At 38.3% G+C, this 19768-nt stretch overlaps 4 protein-coding genes across 5 annotated transcripts in view; 3 read left to right on the top strand and 1 right to left on the bottom strand.

The window, feature by feature from the left end:
- Positions 1-275: 275 nt before the first annotated feature.
- On the top strand, positions 276-4776 carry LOC109855172 (probable aspartate aminotransferase, cytoplasmic). The gene is made up of 6 exons (XM_020429069.1): positions 276-550; positions 1334-1624; positions 1727-1983; positions 2093-2370; positions 2457-2599; positions 2704-4776. Exons 1-6 carry the CDS (start codon positions 439-441, stop codon positions 2859-2861), a joined length of 1239 nt encoding a protein of 412 aa, XP_020284658.1. The 5' UTR covers positions 276-438; the 3' UTR covers positions 2862-4776.
- A 2072-nt stretch (positions 4777-6848) lies between these two features.
- LOC109855154 (ELMO domain-containing protein 2) lies at positions 6849-8933 on the top strand. Its single transcript, XM_020429041.1, has one exon. The coding sequence runs from the start codon at positions 7124-7126 to the stop codon at positions 8060-8062; it is 939 nt and encodes a 312-aa protein (XP_020284630.1). The 5' UTR covers positions 6849-7123; the 3' UTR covers positions 8063-8933.
- A 251-nt stretch (positions 8934-9184) lies between these two features.
- On the bottom strand, positions 9185-11375 carry LOC109855155 (thioredoxin domain-containing protein). 2 transcript variants are annotated; one of them, XM_020429042.1, is made up of 6 exons: positions 11078-11375; positions 10725-10931; positions 10404-10542; positions 10122-10283; positions 9840-9965; positions 9185-9732 (listed from the first exon to the last, which is right to left on the bottom strand). In XM_020429042.1, the coding sequence occupies exons 1-6, from the start codon at positions 11205-11207 to the stop codon at positions 9582-9584; spliced, it is 915 nt and encodes a 304-aa protein (XP_020284631.1). In that variant the 5' UTR covers positions 11208-11375; the 3' UTR covers positions 9185-9581. The 2 variants fall into 2 exon arrangements, with proteins under 2 accessions (XP_020284631.1, XP_020284633.1); XM_020429044.1 differs by having other exon boundaries at positions 10746-10931; positions 11078-11374.
- A 1358-nt stretch (positions 11376-12733) lies between these two features.
- LOC109855145 overlaps positions 12734-19768 on the top strand; it is a 27089-nt gene continuing 20054 nt past the window's right edge. Inside the window, exons 1-3 of the mRNA XM_020429024.1 lie at positions 12734-12851; positions 15638-15814; positions 18046-18177. Coding sequence (XP_020284613.1) covers positions 15662-15814; positions 18046-18177 — 285 coding nt within the window. The 5' untranslated portion in view covers positions 12734-12851; positions 15638-15661. The remainder of the gene's footprint in view (positions 12852-15637; positions 15815-18045; positions 18178-19768) is intronic.

Raw genomic sequence — 19768 nt, 5'->3', positions numbered from 1 at the left:
AGAATCAGAAGCGAGATAAATGATACAAGAACGAGAGATTTTTAAAATAAAAATATTTTTAAACGACACACGCAACAATTTGATTCACAGTAGACTTTTTTTTTTTGGTCACATCTGATTTTGCGACGGAATGGCAATTGCTACGTCACACGCGAAATGTATGAAAGTGAAAAAGTATGATCGTCGCACAATATAACCACTTACGTCATTCGTGTCAATTGGCAAAAATCGGAAGATGTATATATAGTCAAGCGCGTAGCCAGAAGCGACAGAATAATTGTCGCGCGCGCACGTTTTCATGTTGCGCCTCGCGTACAACACGCTCCTGCGGTATTTACGAGTATTTAAGGGTACGGTCGGGAACTCGCGGAAGTTGTTAATCATTTCGTTTCAGTTGACGTCGCGTATCGCGCTGTTTTTGCCGTTTGTGTCGACAGGATGAGCACTAGATTCACGGGGATAAAACTAGGACCCCCCATCGAGGTTTTTGCGGTGGTAAAAGCCTTCACGGACGATCCCCACCCGAAAAAAGCTAATCTCAGTGTAGGAGGTATGTGTGTTTTAATTTTATTTTTTTTTTCCCCTCATATCAATTTCCGCGGTACGCGGTAGTTTCTCGTTTTGTTGCTACGGTAGATATTATTTCTCTTTTTCCCTTTTCTTTTTGATTTTAGGAAGACTCAGCTGACTGTTGCGTTTAGATCTATAGTACGCTTCTTTAAAAAAAAAAAAAAATTGTGACTCATTCCATCGCAAATTAGCGTAGTTTCGAGCAAGTAATAAGCTTACACTCACGTGATGTACGCAACAAAGTAGTGCAATTGCGATATAGTTTAGTACTTTGTAATAGTATCTTGGGTCACCTTTAAAGCGATTACATAACGCTTTTTATGACTTGTACAGATGTATATATAAAGTGTGTAATATAAAGATATAGATCTCATTCATTGTTATTTTAAGAAATCGTTAAATAGAGAACAAAGTCAACTCAAAAATAACACACCGTGACTATGAATAGAATACACACAGCAATTTCTAATTTTGATTTTATCAAGAACTTACGTTTTTTATATTTACTCTCTTATATATATATACACACACATAAAAACTGTAATTTTTCAAGTATTGTATATATAGGATATATTTAGCTCTATGTATATTTCATGAAATACATAAGTTTGATAAGCTACTCAAGGACTAGTTTGTATTCCTCTTTGTGGATGCACGTAGCATGTTGCATGGATTTACATGGATAATAACTAACTCTCACATGCCTGTGATATTGCACTGTAATTATCCACATGAAACCATTATTTACATGGGTCCTTTTCAGCTTACCGCACTAGCGAGGGTAAGCCATGGGTTCTGCCTGTTGTAAAAAAAGTTGAAAAGTCACTCGCTGATGATGATCTGCAAAATCATGAGTATTTGCCAGTTCTTGGGTTGGACGCATTTAGCGAAGCCGCTACAAGTATGCTACTCGGTCCGGATTCTCCTGTTATCGCTCAAGGGCGTGCCTTTGGCGTTCAGACGCTTTCGGGCACCGGAGCGCTGCGTGTCGCTGCTGAATTTCTGAGTCGTATTCTGCACTACGACACCTTCTACTACAGCATACCTTCCTGGGGTAAGTAGATTCAAGGGAAGAGAGAGAGAGGGAGAAATATACATCTCCCTGTTTGCTGGAGCAAGAATTGTTCATGTATCGCGAGATTTTTGTTGCTGGCAGAGAATCACAATCTGGTCTTTACCAATGGGGGATTTAAAAACGCTTGCCAATACACATATTGGGACGAAAATACTCGTGGTATCAATCTAGATGGAATGCTCAACGATTTAAGAAACGCTCCAGAAAACGCCGTTATTATTCTGCATGCATGCGCGCATAATCCAACCGGATGCGATCCAACGCCAGAGCAATGGGCCAAAATCGCCGACGTGATACAGGAGAAACGGCTCTTCCCGCTGTTCGACAGTGCATATCAGGTCCGATAAGAGCGATTAGATTAATCCAAATATCACAGTTATTCAGATATCGCTATTGCCCTCGCATTATGATACTCAGATAAACATGTTAACGTTAATACTTTAATAGGGTTTTGCAAGCGGTGATTTAGATAAAGATGCGTACGCCGTGCGTATGTTTGCCGAGCGCGGGATCGAGTTCGTCGCCACGCAGAGCTTTGCGAAAAATTTCGGATTGTACAATGAGAGAATCGGTAACTTAGTCTTCGTGATGTCTGACATAAAGGAGCTGGTTCAAGCTAAGTCGCAATTGACTCTGATTGTTCGAGGAATGTACAGCAATCCTCCTAATCACGGCGCTCGAATTGTCGCGACGGTACTGAGGAATCCGGAGTTGTTTGAGGAATGGTACTGGTTTCTATAAGATACAAATATAAGATATTACTTACGAAAAAAAAAAAAAAACAATCCTCTTAAATTGTTCGATATTTTAGGAAAGGCCATATTAGAACAATGTCCAGTAGAATTAGAGATATGAGACAAGGTTTGAGAGAGAGATTGCTTAAGTTAGGCACTCCTGGTACTTGGGATCATATTACCCAACAGATTGGAATGTTTTCCTACACAGGACTTACTGGTTAGTTTTTTAATAAAATGTGCTTGATTTTTTACAGTTATGTTGAATGTGTAGAAAAATGATCGAGAAAAAACAATCTGTGTTGTAAATTTGTTTTTTTTTAGAGAGGCAAGTGCAGCATCTGAGAGAGCATTATCACATCTATATGTTGCGTAGTGGGCGTATAAATATGTGCGGACTCAACGAATCCAATTTAGACTATGTAGCAGACGCGTTCAACGAAACGATAAAGATGTTTCCGGAAACGCAAAACGAGTGTTAGAGGAAAAAAAAGACTACATCACAAGTACAAAATTAAACGGTCAAACCTCAAACGTTGAATATATGGCAATATTTTGTACATAACGAAATTTCAGCCCAAAATTGATGCTCAGAAAAGAACGATTATTTTCGGGTGAATATTTGAAGTTTTATTACATATAAGAGAAAGAGAGAGAGAGAGAAAGAGAGATCGTACATTGTTTTTCCGTCTTCATATCCTGTTTTGAGACCAACTATTTGATACGATTATTCTTCCTATAAAAAAAATCGATTTTTTTTCTTTTTCTACAACAGTTCACGAGATAAAAGTACAAATTGTTGCAGAGTATTACAAGATGCCAAATTTTTCTACGTAATTGTGTCCTTTTTTCCCAAGACTTTTTTTTGTGACATGTAACGTAATTGTAATTCGCTATTAAAACCAAAAGATATTTGCTACTTTATAAAGAAATACGTCGTGAAAACACACTGTTGAGTGCTTTAAACGTTGAGTGCTTTATAAACGAATACTCTCAAACGTAGATACGTATATTTTACGTAGAAAAAAAACATGAGTCGGTAGAAATTAAATAGGATTGTGTTAAGAAAGATTAAAAAAAAAGTGTAGCTTGCAAAAAAAGTTACGTGTGTCACCAAGGCAAAGTGCAAGATATGTAGTTTTTCATATCTCAATAATAATTTTGCTATGTTTTAGTAAATGTTGAAATGATTGAAAAATTATAGTAAAACAATTTGCAAATTTTATTTTCGTATAAAAAGTGGTGTTCTTTGCGTGCTCTATATTAAATCATCAATTTTTGAAAAAAAAGAGAAGAAAATGATCAATGTTTGTAGATGTTAAAATTTGTTGGCGTTACAAAATCTCTAGCGAGATATAACACTTTGCTGTTAGCGATATTCAGTGTTCCTCCAATGTGTTAGAAAATGTGGGCTTCCTTTATCTGTTAAGACTACATATGTGAGAATCAGAGATTTATACATATCGTGTTGAAATTTTATTAAAATACGTTGACAAATCGGGTTAATAAGTTGAACACTAAGAGAAACTATATGTACGAGAAAACAATGAATATATTTTTATGGTAAATATTTTGTTCAAAAAATCAGGACCACTTCTATATTACTCCTAACCGATAATTACGAAAAACAAAATACACATACCTGATTGAAAAGAAACGCATTCTGTACTGCCACTTTATGCCAATAGAATTTGTACAAATTTATACATGCAATTATAAATATTGATATTTTGTAAAATCAAAAACTTTTTCTCTCTGTAAAAGATTATGTACATACAAGTATATGTATGTTAACCCGTAATTGTGCTACATTTAGAATCTTTGTGTGATATAGAATCGTTTAGCATAAGACTACAATGTATGTATCTTATTTTTACTATAAAATTTAGTATTGCACATTATAAAAATGTATCTCAGTAAGTATAATATTTGCACAAAAGTTATACAAAGTTACTCTGTATAAAATTGTATAAAATTGTATAAATGACAATTACTAGTTAATATTATATTTTTGAAAAAATATCAAAGATGATGCATTTAGGTGACAAAGGCATTTAAAATTCACAACTACATCAAGTTTAAATTTGTTTTTTCTCTGAAATGTGTGTATATGCTCTAACAATATTATTTTTCATAATAAATGTTACTTGGCAATATGCAAAGTTACAAGAATACCAACAATGTTCTAACAATATAATACATGTAGTGTAAAGAGTAATTAGCGGGATGTCTTGAACAAAATATGTGATAAAAAGATTGATATGTATATATAACAATTACTACAATTATTAATATCTTTGTAGCAGTTTTGAGTAACTCTCGTCAAATTTTAAATTTCTCTTAAAACCATGATGAAAAAGCACGTAATTAAAACAAAAATAAAGAAAGTTGCCCAGATATTTTTGCTATACTTACTTTGATATTATCCTGAGTTCTTTAAACTTAAATTATATACATTATATATAAATAAATATTTACGTTATATAAATTGTATATACATTATATTGTCAGAACACACATTTGACTAAAAGTAATTACAGAGTACGTATACAATACTTTTCTTAAGAATTGTTTATTTAATCCGCCCATTTAGACGTTTTCTTTACTATTACCACCGTATCGTCTGATCTGACCAAGGTTTGATAATCATTTCTTTTTTCACCGATGTTCATATAAAACATGTATCCTGAGCAACCCAACATCGTCAGTAAACCGAGCAACATGACAGTTTTGTTCTGTAAGTATAAAAAAACAATCGAATAATTCAATTTAATTTTAATAATATTTTCAATTAAGTTCTTCGCGCGGAGACAAAACAGATCAAATCTTACTGGTTTGACGTATAGCTCGAAATTGACAGCGCGGAATAGAGCAGTGCTTCGCAATGATCGCAGACCATCACCTGGTGTCGTATCACGAAAATTTTTACTCATTGTTTTTCAATTGCTTATTTCCTACTTGCATTGATCACGCAAAAACATGTTATTTTTTAAATAACATAACCTATCCTGAAATCTGTCAATATTGTTTTTTGACGTTTGGTCCGATTTTCATGGTTGAACCGAACTTTTGACCATAAACTACATAATTCCGGTATCACAATTTCTGGACTCACACGTGGACACGAGAGCCAATGATCATTAGACACAAATAGTAACCTAAATCAGAGAGAAGCCTGAGAGCGACCAGGCCCATAAGAGAATGTGTAATCACTTTTTCGCCCCGTAAACTAGCGCACGTCCACGAGAGTGGTACACATTGGAACTACGCAAACAGTCCACGAGCGACACGTCGGTACGCTATGTCCACAGCATGCGGTTGTATTCTGTGCTATGTGCACGAGTTTAAATGGTCACTTTCTTTAAGTGTGTGAGTATATTCGAGAGCGTGAATTTGATTTTTTTTGAAATTTAAAATGACCGATCTCGTGATGAGAAGATGAGAAAGGAAAACAGAAAAGGATAAGAAAACCCATTGCAACTTTTCGTACAACATAAATGTGATATACCAGAAAAGATGTGATAGTCGAGAAAAGAATCTTATTTTATAGCGAGCAACATCAGAATTCGCGGAGTGTAGTCAAATATCATCTCCTTTTACATCATCATTTGCTGCTCTGTGCTTTATAAATTTTATTTTATTTTCTTAAAAATACTACATATATATATATACAAAATACACAAAAAACCATGTAAATTATACAAAGGTACACAAATATAATGTCTGAAAAGTTGCAATTCCAAGAAATATAGCTTTTGCTTTTTTATTTAAAACTCTTTATCAGTGTGTTTTCTATTTCCAAGTTTTATTTTACAATTTTTTTATACCGCGTACAATAGAATACAATTCTATTACACATTTATTACATATAACATACAATATAATACAATATAATGCAATATTATACAATATAATATAAATATATAGTTATATATAATCCTACCTATTTACCTACCTACCTATCTTAGACATCTGACATATTTTAAACGTTACTAGCGTTATTAATTAGGATTAAGGCTGCATAACAACCTTGATCCTAATTTGACATTTTGATTTTTTCCTACTTATTCGGTCTACCATATGCTCTCTGACTTGTGAAAAACGCAAAAGTCTCGCGTTTTACGCAAAATATCTAAAAAGTAAAATTGGTTTCTTTTTGAGCTCATCAAGACGCGTCGAACCATGGGGTCATTTTCACGATTCGAACAATTTTTCAATTATGCTAATTTGAGCAAAACACGCGAAAATCTCTTTTCATTCTTTTTTCTGCCTAAATAAAGATCTGTTTGATGTTTGACAAACGCGCTTACACGGGCTGTGGTCCGTTTCATGCTTAAGCGCACATTTTTATCTATAGTATACGTGACATATACTACAGATAAATGCGCGATTAAGTATGAAACGGACCGCAGCCATGAAAACATGGCTTTAAGTTTACTGTTTGATTTGCGAATTAGACGCGCAGTGTGAATTACTGTGCACTTGTAGCATTTGTGTGTATTCGCAGTATTCGCTGGAAGTGTGCGGGGGTCGTAACGAAGTTGACAACAAGGTTAACCGGACATTGTTTGATGAGACTCATAATGAAAATCAACCACCGGGCATGACAACCGCCGGACAACAAGCGACGTGGTGGTGTCTGTCTTAATTAAAATTCACGCGCGCGTTACTCGCGTCTGATCTCTCTGTCAAACGAGCTTTGACAGAACCGTCAACACCGTAACCCTAAGAAGGCGGGCCAAGCATGTTCAGGTATATCTGGAGCGTAGTATATTGGTACTTCAGACCTCTGATAAAATGGTTTCTGCGTCGCACCACGAAGATGTGCGAGCTCCAGAGGATCTGCTACGGGCAACCGTCTGGGGCGCCGCGGGCGTTCGCCGTTGAGAAGTCTCTGAAGTACTCGCGCGACGCCAACATCAGGACCCTCATCGCGTATCTTAACGACATCGCGGATCACCGAGGAATAAATAAAGCCACGGAGTGCAAGATTCTGGAGGACGCCATCAGAACCGTGCTGATGACGAAGCAGATCAATCCCCAAGCGCACCCGGACTTTGCTCGATCGTTCGGCAGGTGCGTGGAGCTGATCTGGGGCTACCGTCAGCTGTGCGTAGAATGCGAGGAGCTGCGCAAGACGCCATACAGTTCGGACAATCCAAACCACGAGCAGCTCCTGCTGAAGCTGTGGAATCTGCTGATGCCGTACGAGCCTCTGGAAGCGCGAGTGACCAAGCAGTGGCAGGAAATCGGCTTCCAAGGAGACGATCCGAAAACCGATTTTCGCGGTATGGGAATCCTAGGATTGGAGAATCTTATTTACTTTGCTCAAGAATACCCCAGCACCGCCACGCACGTGTTATCTCATTCGAATCATCCGCGCTACGGCTACGGATTCGCTATTGTCGGTATAAATCTCACAAGCATGGCTCTCAAGTTACTGAGAGACGGCAGCGCTAAGACTCACATATATAATTCCTCAAAGTCTCTGCCGACAATTCGTGCCTTTCATCAGTTCTACTGTTACCTGTTTTACGAATTCGACGGGTTCTGGATCGAGTCCAAACCCAGCAACATGATGGAGTTCTCGTCGATACAGGAGAAGTTCGAGAACAGCATCAGAATGTCGCTGGCCAATCCATCGACTATTCTTAGGATAAATGTGGCAGTTGACAATATTTAATACAAATATACAAATGCCTTCTTACACGTAAAACGCAAGACCAAAAGGGCTATAAACAAAATGAGTACAAGTTTCGGGCTAGAAAAGACTTATCTTTTGAATGTGTATTTTCACAATGCTAACTCTTTGTTGTGATATTAAAAATTGCATTTGTGTATGGGTGATTGCTAGATAAGTTTCAAGATTTATCATAGAGACTTCTGCTTGTTAGTAGTATAATTGAAATTTTTATGCCATTTGTTCTATTATAATCTTTTTTTGTTGTAAATTTAGATAGCTACACAAGTTTTTTTAGTTTTTGTCTCTTCGTAACTCTGTCAGTAGTTTATATTAAGTCTAGCTAGGCCACATTTGCAACAAAGAAGTGCTAGAATACAATTGTTTTGCAAATTTTGTATTTATTTAGTTGTTAAATGTAAAAGAGTAGATCTGCTATATACACACTTTAATTTAAGTAATTGTTGTTGAAATCTTTAAATATCTTCAGTGGATCTGCCGACGTGTACTGTAACGAAGAGTTTGAATCTTAAAACACCGTGAAATGTCCCTGATGATACTTACGTGCCTATATGTATGGATTATCGAAAACCGAATTACTTCTAATTGTGTTCGCTAAACATTTATGTCTATTACACATATTTACACATATTTTTATGTGCCATTACTGTGTATTCATTTTTGAACGTGGTTTCAAAACTGAAGCATGGTTTGCATTCTGTGGTATGATACTTTCGCTTTAATAACATACGAACGTTTATGTTTTGTATAAACAAAAGTATGAGTGCAATTATACGGAAAAAAAACTATCAGCTTCAAACTTTGAAAATATGTAAAACTATTGACTACATACTTTTATGAGCATTGTCAAAATTGTGCCTCGCAAATTTTAGGTTTTTAATAATTCGGATAACAAATATATATATATATATTTATATTCAGAATATTTATATTGTAAAACCTATAAGAAAAAGATAAAAGATCATTGTATTGTAAGAATGTAATATGATTTTATCACTTCGTGTAAATTTATTGCACATATTGTGACTGATGACTTAGCGTACGTTGAATAGGACACGGTCTAAAAAAAGTGTTGGAATCTTATTTGAAGGCTAAAGTCACATATGTTTTTGCATCAAAGGTATATTTCTTTGTAAAAAATCTATACACATAGAAGATTCTTATTGCTCTATATCCTCTTCAGTATTAGATGTTTTTCGAATAGCGTTATGTTTACTGAAAGATAAACTATTTACAAATTGCTTGTACAAAAGAGGTCGAGTAAGAAAGTAGCAATAAAATCGGGAACAGTAAACATGTAATATCATATAATATTTAATTGACGGAATGCATATTGTATGCAATAGCTGGACAATAAGTCTTTTCTCGACGAAGCACCTGTCGGTGTGTTTGTTAAGTAACTTCAATAAATTTAATGAGCTCAAAACTCGGTTTTAACGCTGTTAAATGGTGCAGAGAAACGTTCGCGATATCTCATTGGCGGATCAAATTTACGATCGACTTATTTATCCTTCTTCTGCGGCGTTTCGGGCTTCTGCTTCAGTTTAGACACGGCTGTAATCACAACTAGGATCCCGATGCAAATACTACTCAGCTTGAGTATCCACGGATTGTCGCGAATAAAGTTTGCGATTCTTTGCGTGAGATCATCGCTACAAAAACAAATAATACATTAATGTACAAACTTTAGCACGTTGCGTGTGGGTTAAAATAAATATCTTGAAATAATTTTACACATCATGCATCTCTTGAAACTTACAAAGGACTTTGAGGCACGGGCACTTTCTCCGCTTTCACATTTCTGTACCATTCCTTGGCAAATGACACGAGAGACTTGATGTCGTACTTATCTGTATCGTACCGATACATCTTTCCATGTCTGAATCTGTACAAGTACAAAGTAAATACGTTTATACATCTATGTTATTTTTTTTTTATCTCTTGCGTTTTATACATGTATCTTTGCGTACGTTTATTGATGTATTACTCATATGTGAGAGACACATATCAAGAACACTGACTAGTATTTATGCGTGCTTACAATATAAATTGCGGAGTGTCGTAGACGTGAAATCTTCTGGCTGTGTAAGCCCCAGTCGTGGACTTATTGATAAGCGCTACGTTCACCGTCTGTCTGAGCTTTGCGGCGACCGTTTCCCATCTCGCGATCATGCGCAAACACTGTGCACAGTCTGTGCTGTAACTGATTTTTTTTGCACACAATTAAAACCGTACTGCCGTTACTTGTAAGAAGAATCGTCGCTATAGATTATATACATGTAATAAGATTATATATATACATAAGTAGAAGTAAGCAACTCACAACATAATAAACCAGTCGCCAGTCGTGGCGCCGCTGCTTGCTTGAGTCAAATGCTCAAACGTATCATCAGTAAGTTCCTTCACTCCCGGTAGTTTATTCTCCGCGAACATGGTTAATATCATCTCCTCGTTCAAGGATCCTAGACACAAGAAGCACCGCAGCTCTATAGTACAACTATATATATATATATAAATTTACAAGCACGTCTCAAAGCAAAACTATATTTAGCGACATATCACAGAGTAACGGTATGTTGTGTATTATCGCAGAACAATTAAATGATCAACATCGATATTATTGCGCGTCATTAATTGCCCATACCATAATCCATACCACCCATACCATCATACAAAAGAGGAAGACCATGTCGGAAGAACAACAAGACCGGCTCTTTATCGGTGCTGTACAACTGGAGCAATTGGCTGTCGAAAGTCTTGACGATCCACGCGGACAAGGAGTCGACCAAGTCCTCACGCAATTGAATCAATGTGTTCTCGTAATTCTCGCATTCCGGACAGTCCTTCTTCGCTGTAAAATTATCGTTATTATTAGTAAGCACGAACGTATAAAATATAGTGTTGTTTTACATTATTATTATTAGATTCTTTAATATTAATATTGTTTTTATTGCTTTTCCAGACGAATTATGATCGAAGAGAAGAAATCCAACTCACTGAATAGAACGACGACGTAATTTTCAGTTTTTATGAGATTCAGCAATTCCTCATCGTTTACCGTTTCAAGATCTCCAGCTTGCGCGCTGGAAAAGACGCATATCGCGACCAGAAACACCAGTCGTAACATCACTAATTCGCGTAAGGAGGTTGACAACACATGAAATGTATTTCACCGGCAACCTCTCTCTGTACACGTCAAACTTGGTTCGTGTATAGGCATGGAATAAATGATCGGAAACTTGGAGAAGGAAACTCCATCTGTCAGTCGTGCACGAACGGCAGCCATATTGCGAGCGGCGGTTTACTTTAAGAGAGAAACATCGTTGAATATTTTAATACGATTAAAGCGCTTTATATAAAACCAAAAAGCAATTATTCAACATCTTTTTAATAATTTTATACATTCTAGAGCATTTTGTAAGGAATTTGGTATTAAAAAATTAAACGATACTATAATAATAACATATAGAATTTGTTTTTATATGTAATGTATATTTTGATTATATATAGAATTTGTATGTGTATGAGAAAAACGATAGAATTATACTATTGTTTATATTATAGTTATATAAATAGCAAATTGATGGCGAACGAAATATACGGTTGAAAAAAAGTGGATCGGATTTTTTTGCGGATTGAAAAATTAATAAAATTGAAAAATAGTACGTGACATTTAACGCAGCTGCGTTTAACGTTTTTTGTATGCTGATGAATCAATAGTCCGATGAATTTTTGATATGAAAAAAGCGTTGCACCAATGATATGTAGTCAATAGATTTCGATAACCATCTCGTTTTTGTGGGATTTTGTTGGCTGCCGGGAGAGAAATGTAAATGTGAAAAAATGGTTCGTGTCCATAGCAATCTCTTTTCATTTAATATAAACTTTCATTTCACAGATCACAAAATTTTTACAACGATATACATAACTGTTCCCGAATTTTTGAATAATTTCTTAAACAACGTACGTTCAAATAGACGTGCTTATCGATTGCAAAAAGATATTTTTATAGCAAATCAAAAAAACTGTCAATATTTTTTTTTCATGGATGGTTGTTTTTTTTTTTTATACCACTGGTATCGATAAATATAAAATTGAGTACTCCGTTAATCCATCTGAAATCTCCCTCCTGTATCTTTTTTTTTGAAAAATATTTTATTTTTACTTTTCATCCTGTGTGTGTGCGCGCAATAACTTTAAGACATTTAACATATATATACATATATGTGTGTGTGTGTATGTGTATAAAAGAGACATAAATATTCAACACAATACTGTGACTTGCATTTCAATTCTGATATCCGCTTGAACGATCACGCTTCAACCCTCTTGCGCAGCGAGAAGGACTTCCGATTCAGACTGGAGTCAATTGTTCGGGGGTAACCGTGAGAGATATCTACGCTCCTGATTGGAGGCTCAAAAGTCGAAGGTTGAAGGGTATAGATAACAACACCGCGCGCACACAGACGCACACACACACACAATCTGCATGCACATAGGCAGTTATGTGGAGAAAATTGTGTGCCGGCATGTCGGACGAACGTCGGGACGTCGGCGGCTACCGCAACCCCCTGTGAAGAGCGCTCGACCGCGCGGGATTCACGAGGACGGTCGGGCAGTCGCGTGTTCCCGATCGTCGACGGTGAAGCCACTCGGCGTCGCGGCACCGACGCTGCCGCACAGGAATCCAATCGGGAAAAGTATTTATCGCCCGTAAACGTTCCACGGATCATCGTCTCGCGCGTGATGGCACGCGAGAAGCCGTAACATCGTGAGTATATGGCGTTCAATTCGCATGCGACAAGACAGAGCTGAGAGCCACTTCTTGTCTATATTCGGCGTGTAAACGAGAAAAATGCCGTTGGAGATGTTTGGAGACGCGACGTTTGTCGATCGCCCGTAAACGGGAGAATCGATTCTATCCCGCTGTAGCTATTCGCGCGTATCTCAACCGCTGCGGGTTTATTTCGGGTTCGATATATTTTGTGCCCCGTTCAGTTTACGGTCGTTATTGACCGTAAGACGGGGATATTGATCGGCTTTTTCCTCGAGTGACATGCACCGTATCGAATTCGCGCTCGGCGGCGAATCTGCCTTTGCAAAATCGATAGTCCGCGCGATCGGTTTTTCGACCCGCAGTTTCGCTTTCCAGCTTTTTTCTCTCTCTCTCTCTCTCTCTCTCTCTCTCTTTTTCTGACTGCGAAAGCTGCCGCGATGCAAAATTTATATCCAATCGTTACGTGAACCCGATGACGAATCCTTCATCTGTCTCTCCCTCTCGCTCGCGATTTTATTTCCGTACAATTTGTTGAAAATCAAATTTCAAGAAAATGTCGTGTAATAATCTGTTCGATGAAACGGCATTCGCGCGCAAACGCGTAAGAACAATACGCGCAATTTGATGAGCTAAACGTTTTAGCAAATTTGTAGCAAGTTTTCCGCTTTGCATTTTTAATTGTGCGTTTCTCTGTACGTTTTCTGTACGCGAACAAAGAGAGTGAATTGCCACACGTTGCAGAGAAACAAAAAATCTCGCCTTCCGTTAGCTTCGCTAACTGACCCAGAGTTTTATTTAGAAAAAACAAAACCGATTCGATCTACATTTAGCAGCTGCGAAAAAATAGCGTTGCAAATTTGCGGTTTGTCTGAACTGAAACAAAATCGCTTTTCACTTATCGAAAGGTGATAGGCGCGCGAAGTGATAAGCCGAGAAGCTGCGAACTCGGGAACAACGGGGTACAACACAACGTGCATGCGGATGCGTAATGTACGAGCGGCCGGAAGCAATATAGAGAAAATATGTCGCATCGTTGTCGATGTAATAGCGCTATTTGCGGAGGAACAACTTTTGTTTTTCATTTCTTCGAGCTTTTTTTTTTTATTTCACTACTAACGGCGCTCTCCAATGCGACTCGAACAATACTCGGGGGCTTCGCATCTGTGGAATCGGGGGCTTTATGGTCAATTGCACCGTTGAGTGTATTCCGCGGCTTATTTATGGACCGTGGGAGGCATCGTGTGGTGCATCGCGCTTGTTCGTAAACCTGTATCGCGATCTGAATGTGCGCGGATACGCAAAACAAAGCTTATTCGGGTTCCACACCAAGTAGGTGTACGTATCCTCAATATGTTCGAACATAATACCGAGGATATTGTCAAAATCCCGAGCTTGTGCACAACAGTCGCTCGTTCGACTCAGACTACATATCTCGTTGTAATGACATTTTAATTAATTATAACAGATGTGGCAAATATCGTTTTATTTTAATTTATTTTAATAATTTTATATCATATTTTATTATTTATTATTCTATTGACATTTAAAATAATAAACATTTTGTAAACACGTCGCTCATGGAAATTTGCGTTTTATCGAGAGTTCGTTATTTACACAATTTAACTTGGAGCGTAACAATGCGAACACGAAATATGTATTTTCTATGAAATATGTATCGACGCAGTGACTTTTCGTATTTCAAGCTGCAGAAACGAAGCCTTATTTAAGAAAGCACAAATACATATATATACATATATATACATGTATAAAGGAATACGTTTTACAGTTTTCCCACGACGTAGATAGCAATCTGACGCACGACAAGGCAATAAAATATATATTGTAACAATAGAAGTAATGCAACACACAGCAGTTGTTCTGTCGCGTGACAGGCAAAAGTGATTTATTAAACGTGATCTGGATTTAAAGTCGTCGAGAATTATTTACAACAAACAGATTCAATAGTGTTCGTTTGTTTTAATGGCGCGTTTCCTCTCTGCGCGACTTGCATCCTTTTTTTAAATTCGAAGAACTCTATTGTAATATAATTTAGCAAGTATAGTTGTAATATATAATTTTCAATCTTGAGAGACAAACGAGAGAAAACTCTATTGAACATATAAACGTCCCGTTTAGTATCTACAAATAACGTGACGATTTGCAAATGTCAGCATTTTATTAAGGCACAATATACGCGAGAGAGTGGAAAAGAGAGAGAGAGAGTGAGAGAGAGAGAGAAACGGCGAAATAAAATCACCGCGAATGAATGAATGAATGAACAAAGCTCGACGTGCGACGTACGTACACAGTAGCCGGGAGGCACGCTCGTTTTTATATCGGGAAACGATATATAAAACCCTCCGGATGTCTCGATTACAGCACTGGTGTCTCTAGCATTGGCACTCCCATTACACTTGTCGACTAGCGCAGAACAGCGCGTCGTACCTCCCGAGGGAAGAGCAATATCCTGTTAAATCGATAACGAATGATGACAGAAGCACGTGCCACGGCATGCGACTTGTACCAAGTCGTTCCTCCGCCTTTTTATCTCCCTCTCCTTTCTCTCTCTCTCTCTCTCTCTCTCTCTCTCTCTCTCTCTCTCTTTCTTTCTCTTTCTTTCTCTCTCGTTCACCTCTCCCTCGCGCCGCGTATTTTATTTGCATCCGATATTTGAACTGACATGTTTAAGGCGTTCGACCCGCTACTGGGATATCGCCATTGTCGTGATCGCGATACGGCCGCGCCTTTGTTTCTCTCCTTCTTTTCTCCCTGATTTTCAGAAAGCCCCGGGCCACGGCACATAAATGGCGCAGGAAATTCCTGAGACAACGTACGAGCCGGAAGTCGAAGAGGACGCGAGGCGGAAGCGCGAGCGTCGGGTCGTTCAGGAGGGCACGGCGTTATGGAGGCGGCGGAAGGAGGAGTTGCAACGTCAAAAGCACCGCGAACAACGTGAAGTATGTGTCGTGAATGGGACGCGTCTCTTGCCCCGGTCACATTTTGCCCGTCCGTCGTCGTTTTGTGCCGCGGCTACCGCCGCCGGCCGTCTCTTAACGTCATTGTCTCGGTTTGCCATTGTCACCGATCGGATAAAGGTCAAGTGTGAGAGATACAGCCCCGAGATGTGTATTCGCTGAACCGGAACGCCATTAGCGCCAAGGATTTTGGGAAACCGATCTTTTTCGCGAATCTTCGAGATATCCGAACGTGAAGAAAAGGTCTCGTGATTTCTGATCCCAAAACCTCGACTCGTCAAAAAATCTAATGGTTATTCGCAAAATGATGGAAAAAAAAAAAAAAATTGCTCAACAAAAGTCAATCATTTTATTCAAGAGATTGAGAAAATAAGTGACGATGAAAACGCCAATGGCAGTTGACACAGTTTAGCGGAAATGATTATTTAGCGCCAACTGAAAGAGCTATTTGAGGGATATTAATTTAAGAAGAATATTAAATGTTCCACTTTTGCTAGAGAGATAAATGAGATACGTCTTTTGTGTGGAAATGTCATTCGGATTTTCTGACCCAGTTGCGCCGTCTATTTTGTACGTTTCACACGGCGCGTATCGTTGAATTCGGAGCGAGCAAATTACGTGTAAACAAACGGTAATAAAGCTACGAGTGTCCCATTAAAGTGAATTTGCATAATCACCGCGCGCCTAACTACCCCAAGAAACAACCCCGCAAAAGATAACCCAATAATCTATCACAGTGTCTACTCAGTTGCGCTTTACATAAGCCGCACGCCTCGCGTCTCCGCCGCGTCCGCTTGTTACGAACTTGTTAGAACAAACGTTTGCGCGGCAATCCGTTAAGACGCGCATCGAGGTCACGTTATAATTCCGATCACAGAATTGCAAGAACACGGAGAGATCGGACGATTGAAGCAAAGTATCATTTATCTCCGAACAATTAAAGAGCGTACAAACATACAAATAAACTGTGCGGGCAATTTGCCGGGCGCGATTGAAGTTTCAAAACGATTCGTGTGAGTTTTGCTCTCAAAATTTAACAATTTTTGGGAATTAGTTTCGTCGAATTTTTTTGTAATTTCACGGTAAATACACAAAGAGAACACGTACGTCTCTCGAAATATTTTTTTTTTTTTTTTTTTGGTTTACGAACCGTCCGTTAAATACGATTATATTCAGCGTTTAAATTCTCACTATCCGATTTTCGTTACCTTTTATTTTATATTTTGCATACTGATGCGGAATGCAAACGATACGATATGCGCAATCATCGACAAGAGGAGAATAGATTCTAAATATTTGCGCAACATATATAACGTTCGTTTTGTTCATTACATTCCTGGCGAAAATAACAATCATTGCCGCACGGAATATATTGTAAAAAAATATATATGCGCGCGCGCGCGCGCGGTATTCGACGTATGGCTTCGTCCGTGATGTTTCGCCACGTTTTGCCAATCACTCAAAATATAACACATCGCGAAATTAGGCGCGGATGTGAAACTCCGCGCCTAATTATCGCCGCGATGATTATTTTGTATCGCTAATACACACGTCGACAGCATTAAATTATATTTACCGCGCGACGCGGGATTTATCTTATAACCCAGTATATGCTAATAAAGTTAGGTGAGGGATTATTACTCGCGAGAGCCTTTCCTCTTATTACTCGAGAACGCGGTCCGCTGCAAGTGCATTAGCCGGCAGCGCGCCCGGCCAAGGAGCGCTGATACGCTCGGGGCCGGTTAATCCTGCCCGCAGGATCCGCGCGTTGCAAACATACATATACGCAAACGCAAGCTTTTTTCTAAATTAATTTAGAAAAAAAACTAAAGCGACTGTTTTATTTGATAGATACTTTTAATTTATTGTATATAGACGTATTTGCGCGCGCGTTTTCTTCTCTAAATGTAATTCTCGTAATTTTTTGTCTATATAATAGAAATTCTCGCAAGAGAGGAAGCTACCAAAAATTTGAATTAAAAAAAAAAAAAAAAAAAAAAAAAATTCTCGCTTTTATACGGACACGGCTTTTGTTTTATGCAACACAAGGAATTCAACAAAAGTGCGCAGTCGAATGTACACATACATGTGTATATGACTCGCACGCGAACGACGACAACCTGCGGGCTAGATATTTTGCAGTTGACGCGCGTGGCAGTGGAACTTCATATTTTTTTATTTTTATTTGTTTTTTTAATTTTTTTTTCTTGCAGCTGCAGGAAATTCTGGCCACTTACTCGCCGTGGGGGAAACCGGGCGGTGGCGCGCCCTGCGCGGCCACTCTGAGGAAGAAAAACGTGCCTCTGGAGCCGCTCGAGCCGTCGGGGTGTCACAGTTTTGGTCAGGTAAAAACCGTTCGTGAGAAAGGAGAGAGAGAGAGAGAGAGAGACAAACACAAACATCCGTTACTGGTGGCTGACAGTTTTCTTTTCCCAAAACTATCGAAACAACGAAATTTCGTCCGGACCGATTGCACGCACAAAATTCATCGCACGAACCAGCGAATAAAAAATTTCATAAGCTTGTACACGCATATCGCGCTGCCGATGCACGCGAAAAATAACGGCGTTACAAGCGTCCCATAAAATTTCGCTGTTTGAACGCGTTTTCAAACGCATTGTCGGTTCCCTGAGCCGACAATTTTCTACAGACTGAAAATGGGAGTTGAACAGTTCGCCGGAGAAGTTTTTGTTTAAGTGTCGCCTGTCATAAGAAGAAAACAGATTCGTTTCTTCTTTCTTGTGACATTTTCCAGCTTGCAAAGTGAAATTATTGCGAGCCGGAAGAAAATTACTCTGTACTTCGCGCAATTTCTCGTAACGTCTTTTCGAGCATGTTCGAAGATTTATGCGGAAAATGCGAGGCAGCGCGAAGAACACGCAATAAACACGTTTCGCGCGACTACGAAAATTTGCACATCTTTAATTCGAATGTTAGGCAGCTTTGATTAGCAAGCGGACGGAGGGAGGCTACGTACAAATCGAGTTATTAAATCCGTGCGCGTTGCACGTATACAAACAGGTGCGGCCATGTATGAAACATAAGAGCCAGGAAAACAATATCATGCAACGCTGTGTGCCGTGTAAAGTTTTCAGATAACACAGGCCGTGATACAACACTGCGTTGGAAAACACATTAGAATACATTTTCTGCCGGGCATCAGGCTTTAAAGGGTAGTACGTCAAACAGCTGCACAACGGCTCACTTTATCGACTTATCTTCGTTATAGAAATATTTTGAGTTTGAGTTTTTTCGTCCATTTTCGTCAAGAAGTAGCTCTCGTAGTAATTACTGCAATTAATCAATCCAAATTCATAATAAAAGTAGTTTTAGACAGCTTGTAATTATTTGTAATTTTAAATCAAGAAAAATGTATCATACACTTTTCTGTCTTTTTGAAGATCTCTCTTCGTCGATTTTTTTTCCTCGAATCGACGCGATCTCGTTCTAATTATATTAAGAATTATATTAGAGATTATATTAATATATTTTTAGCGAGATAACGATTTGCGAATGAAGTGCAACTCGGTTAATAATCTGAGGAAATTTCTGGAGAAACACGAAGACGCTCTCTCCGAAGGAGAACAACCGCATTATTATCTATTCCGAACTCATGTAACTAAACGATTATTGTGCAATTTCCTGAAGACGTGAGATTGAGATTTTCTGCCGCGCTGTGGCACTGGCGGTTTCGATGCTCGCATCCATCATCGAAATAAGAGCTTAATGCAGTCACACGTAAGATGTGATTATTCTTAATGCATCAAGTGATAAATTTGCGGATTATATATCTAGGTACACTGCAAATCCAAGTGTGTTAATTTAACACACTTGACGTGTGTTTTTATTGAAGTCACTTTTAATACGTTTCTTAGTGTTTAAAATTGGAACACGCTTAATACGTGTTGATTTAACTCACTAAATTAACACGTTTTA

This window comes from Pseudomyrmex gracilis, unplaced genomic scaffold, assembly GCF_002006095.1.
Source record: "Pseudomyrmex gracilis isolate BER0280 unplaced genomic scaffold, ASM200609v1 scaffold_82, whole genome shotgun sequence".
Taxonomy (NCBI): Eukaryota; Metazoa; Arthropoda; class Insecta; order Hymenoptera; family Formicidae; genus Pseudomyrmex; species Pseudomyrmex gracilis.
This window is presented reverse-complemented; position numbering and strand designations above follow the sequence as displayed.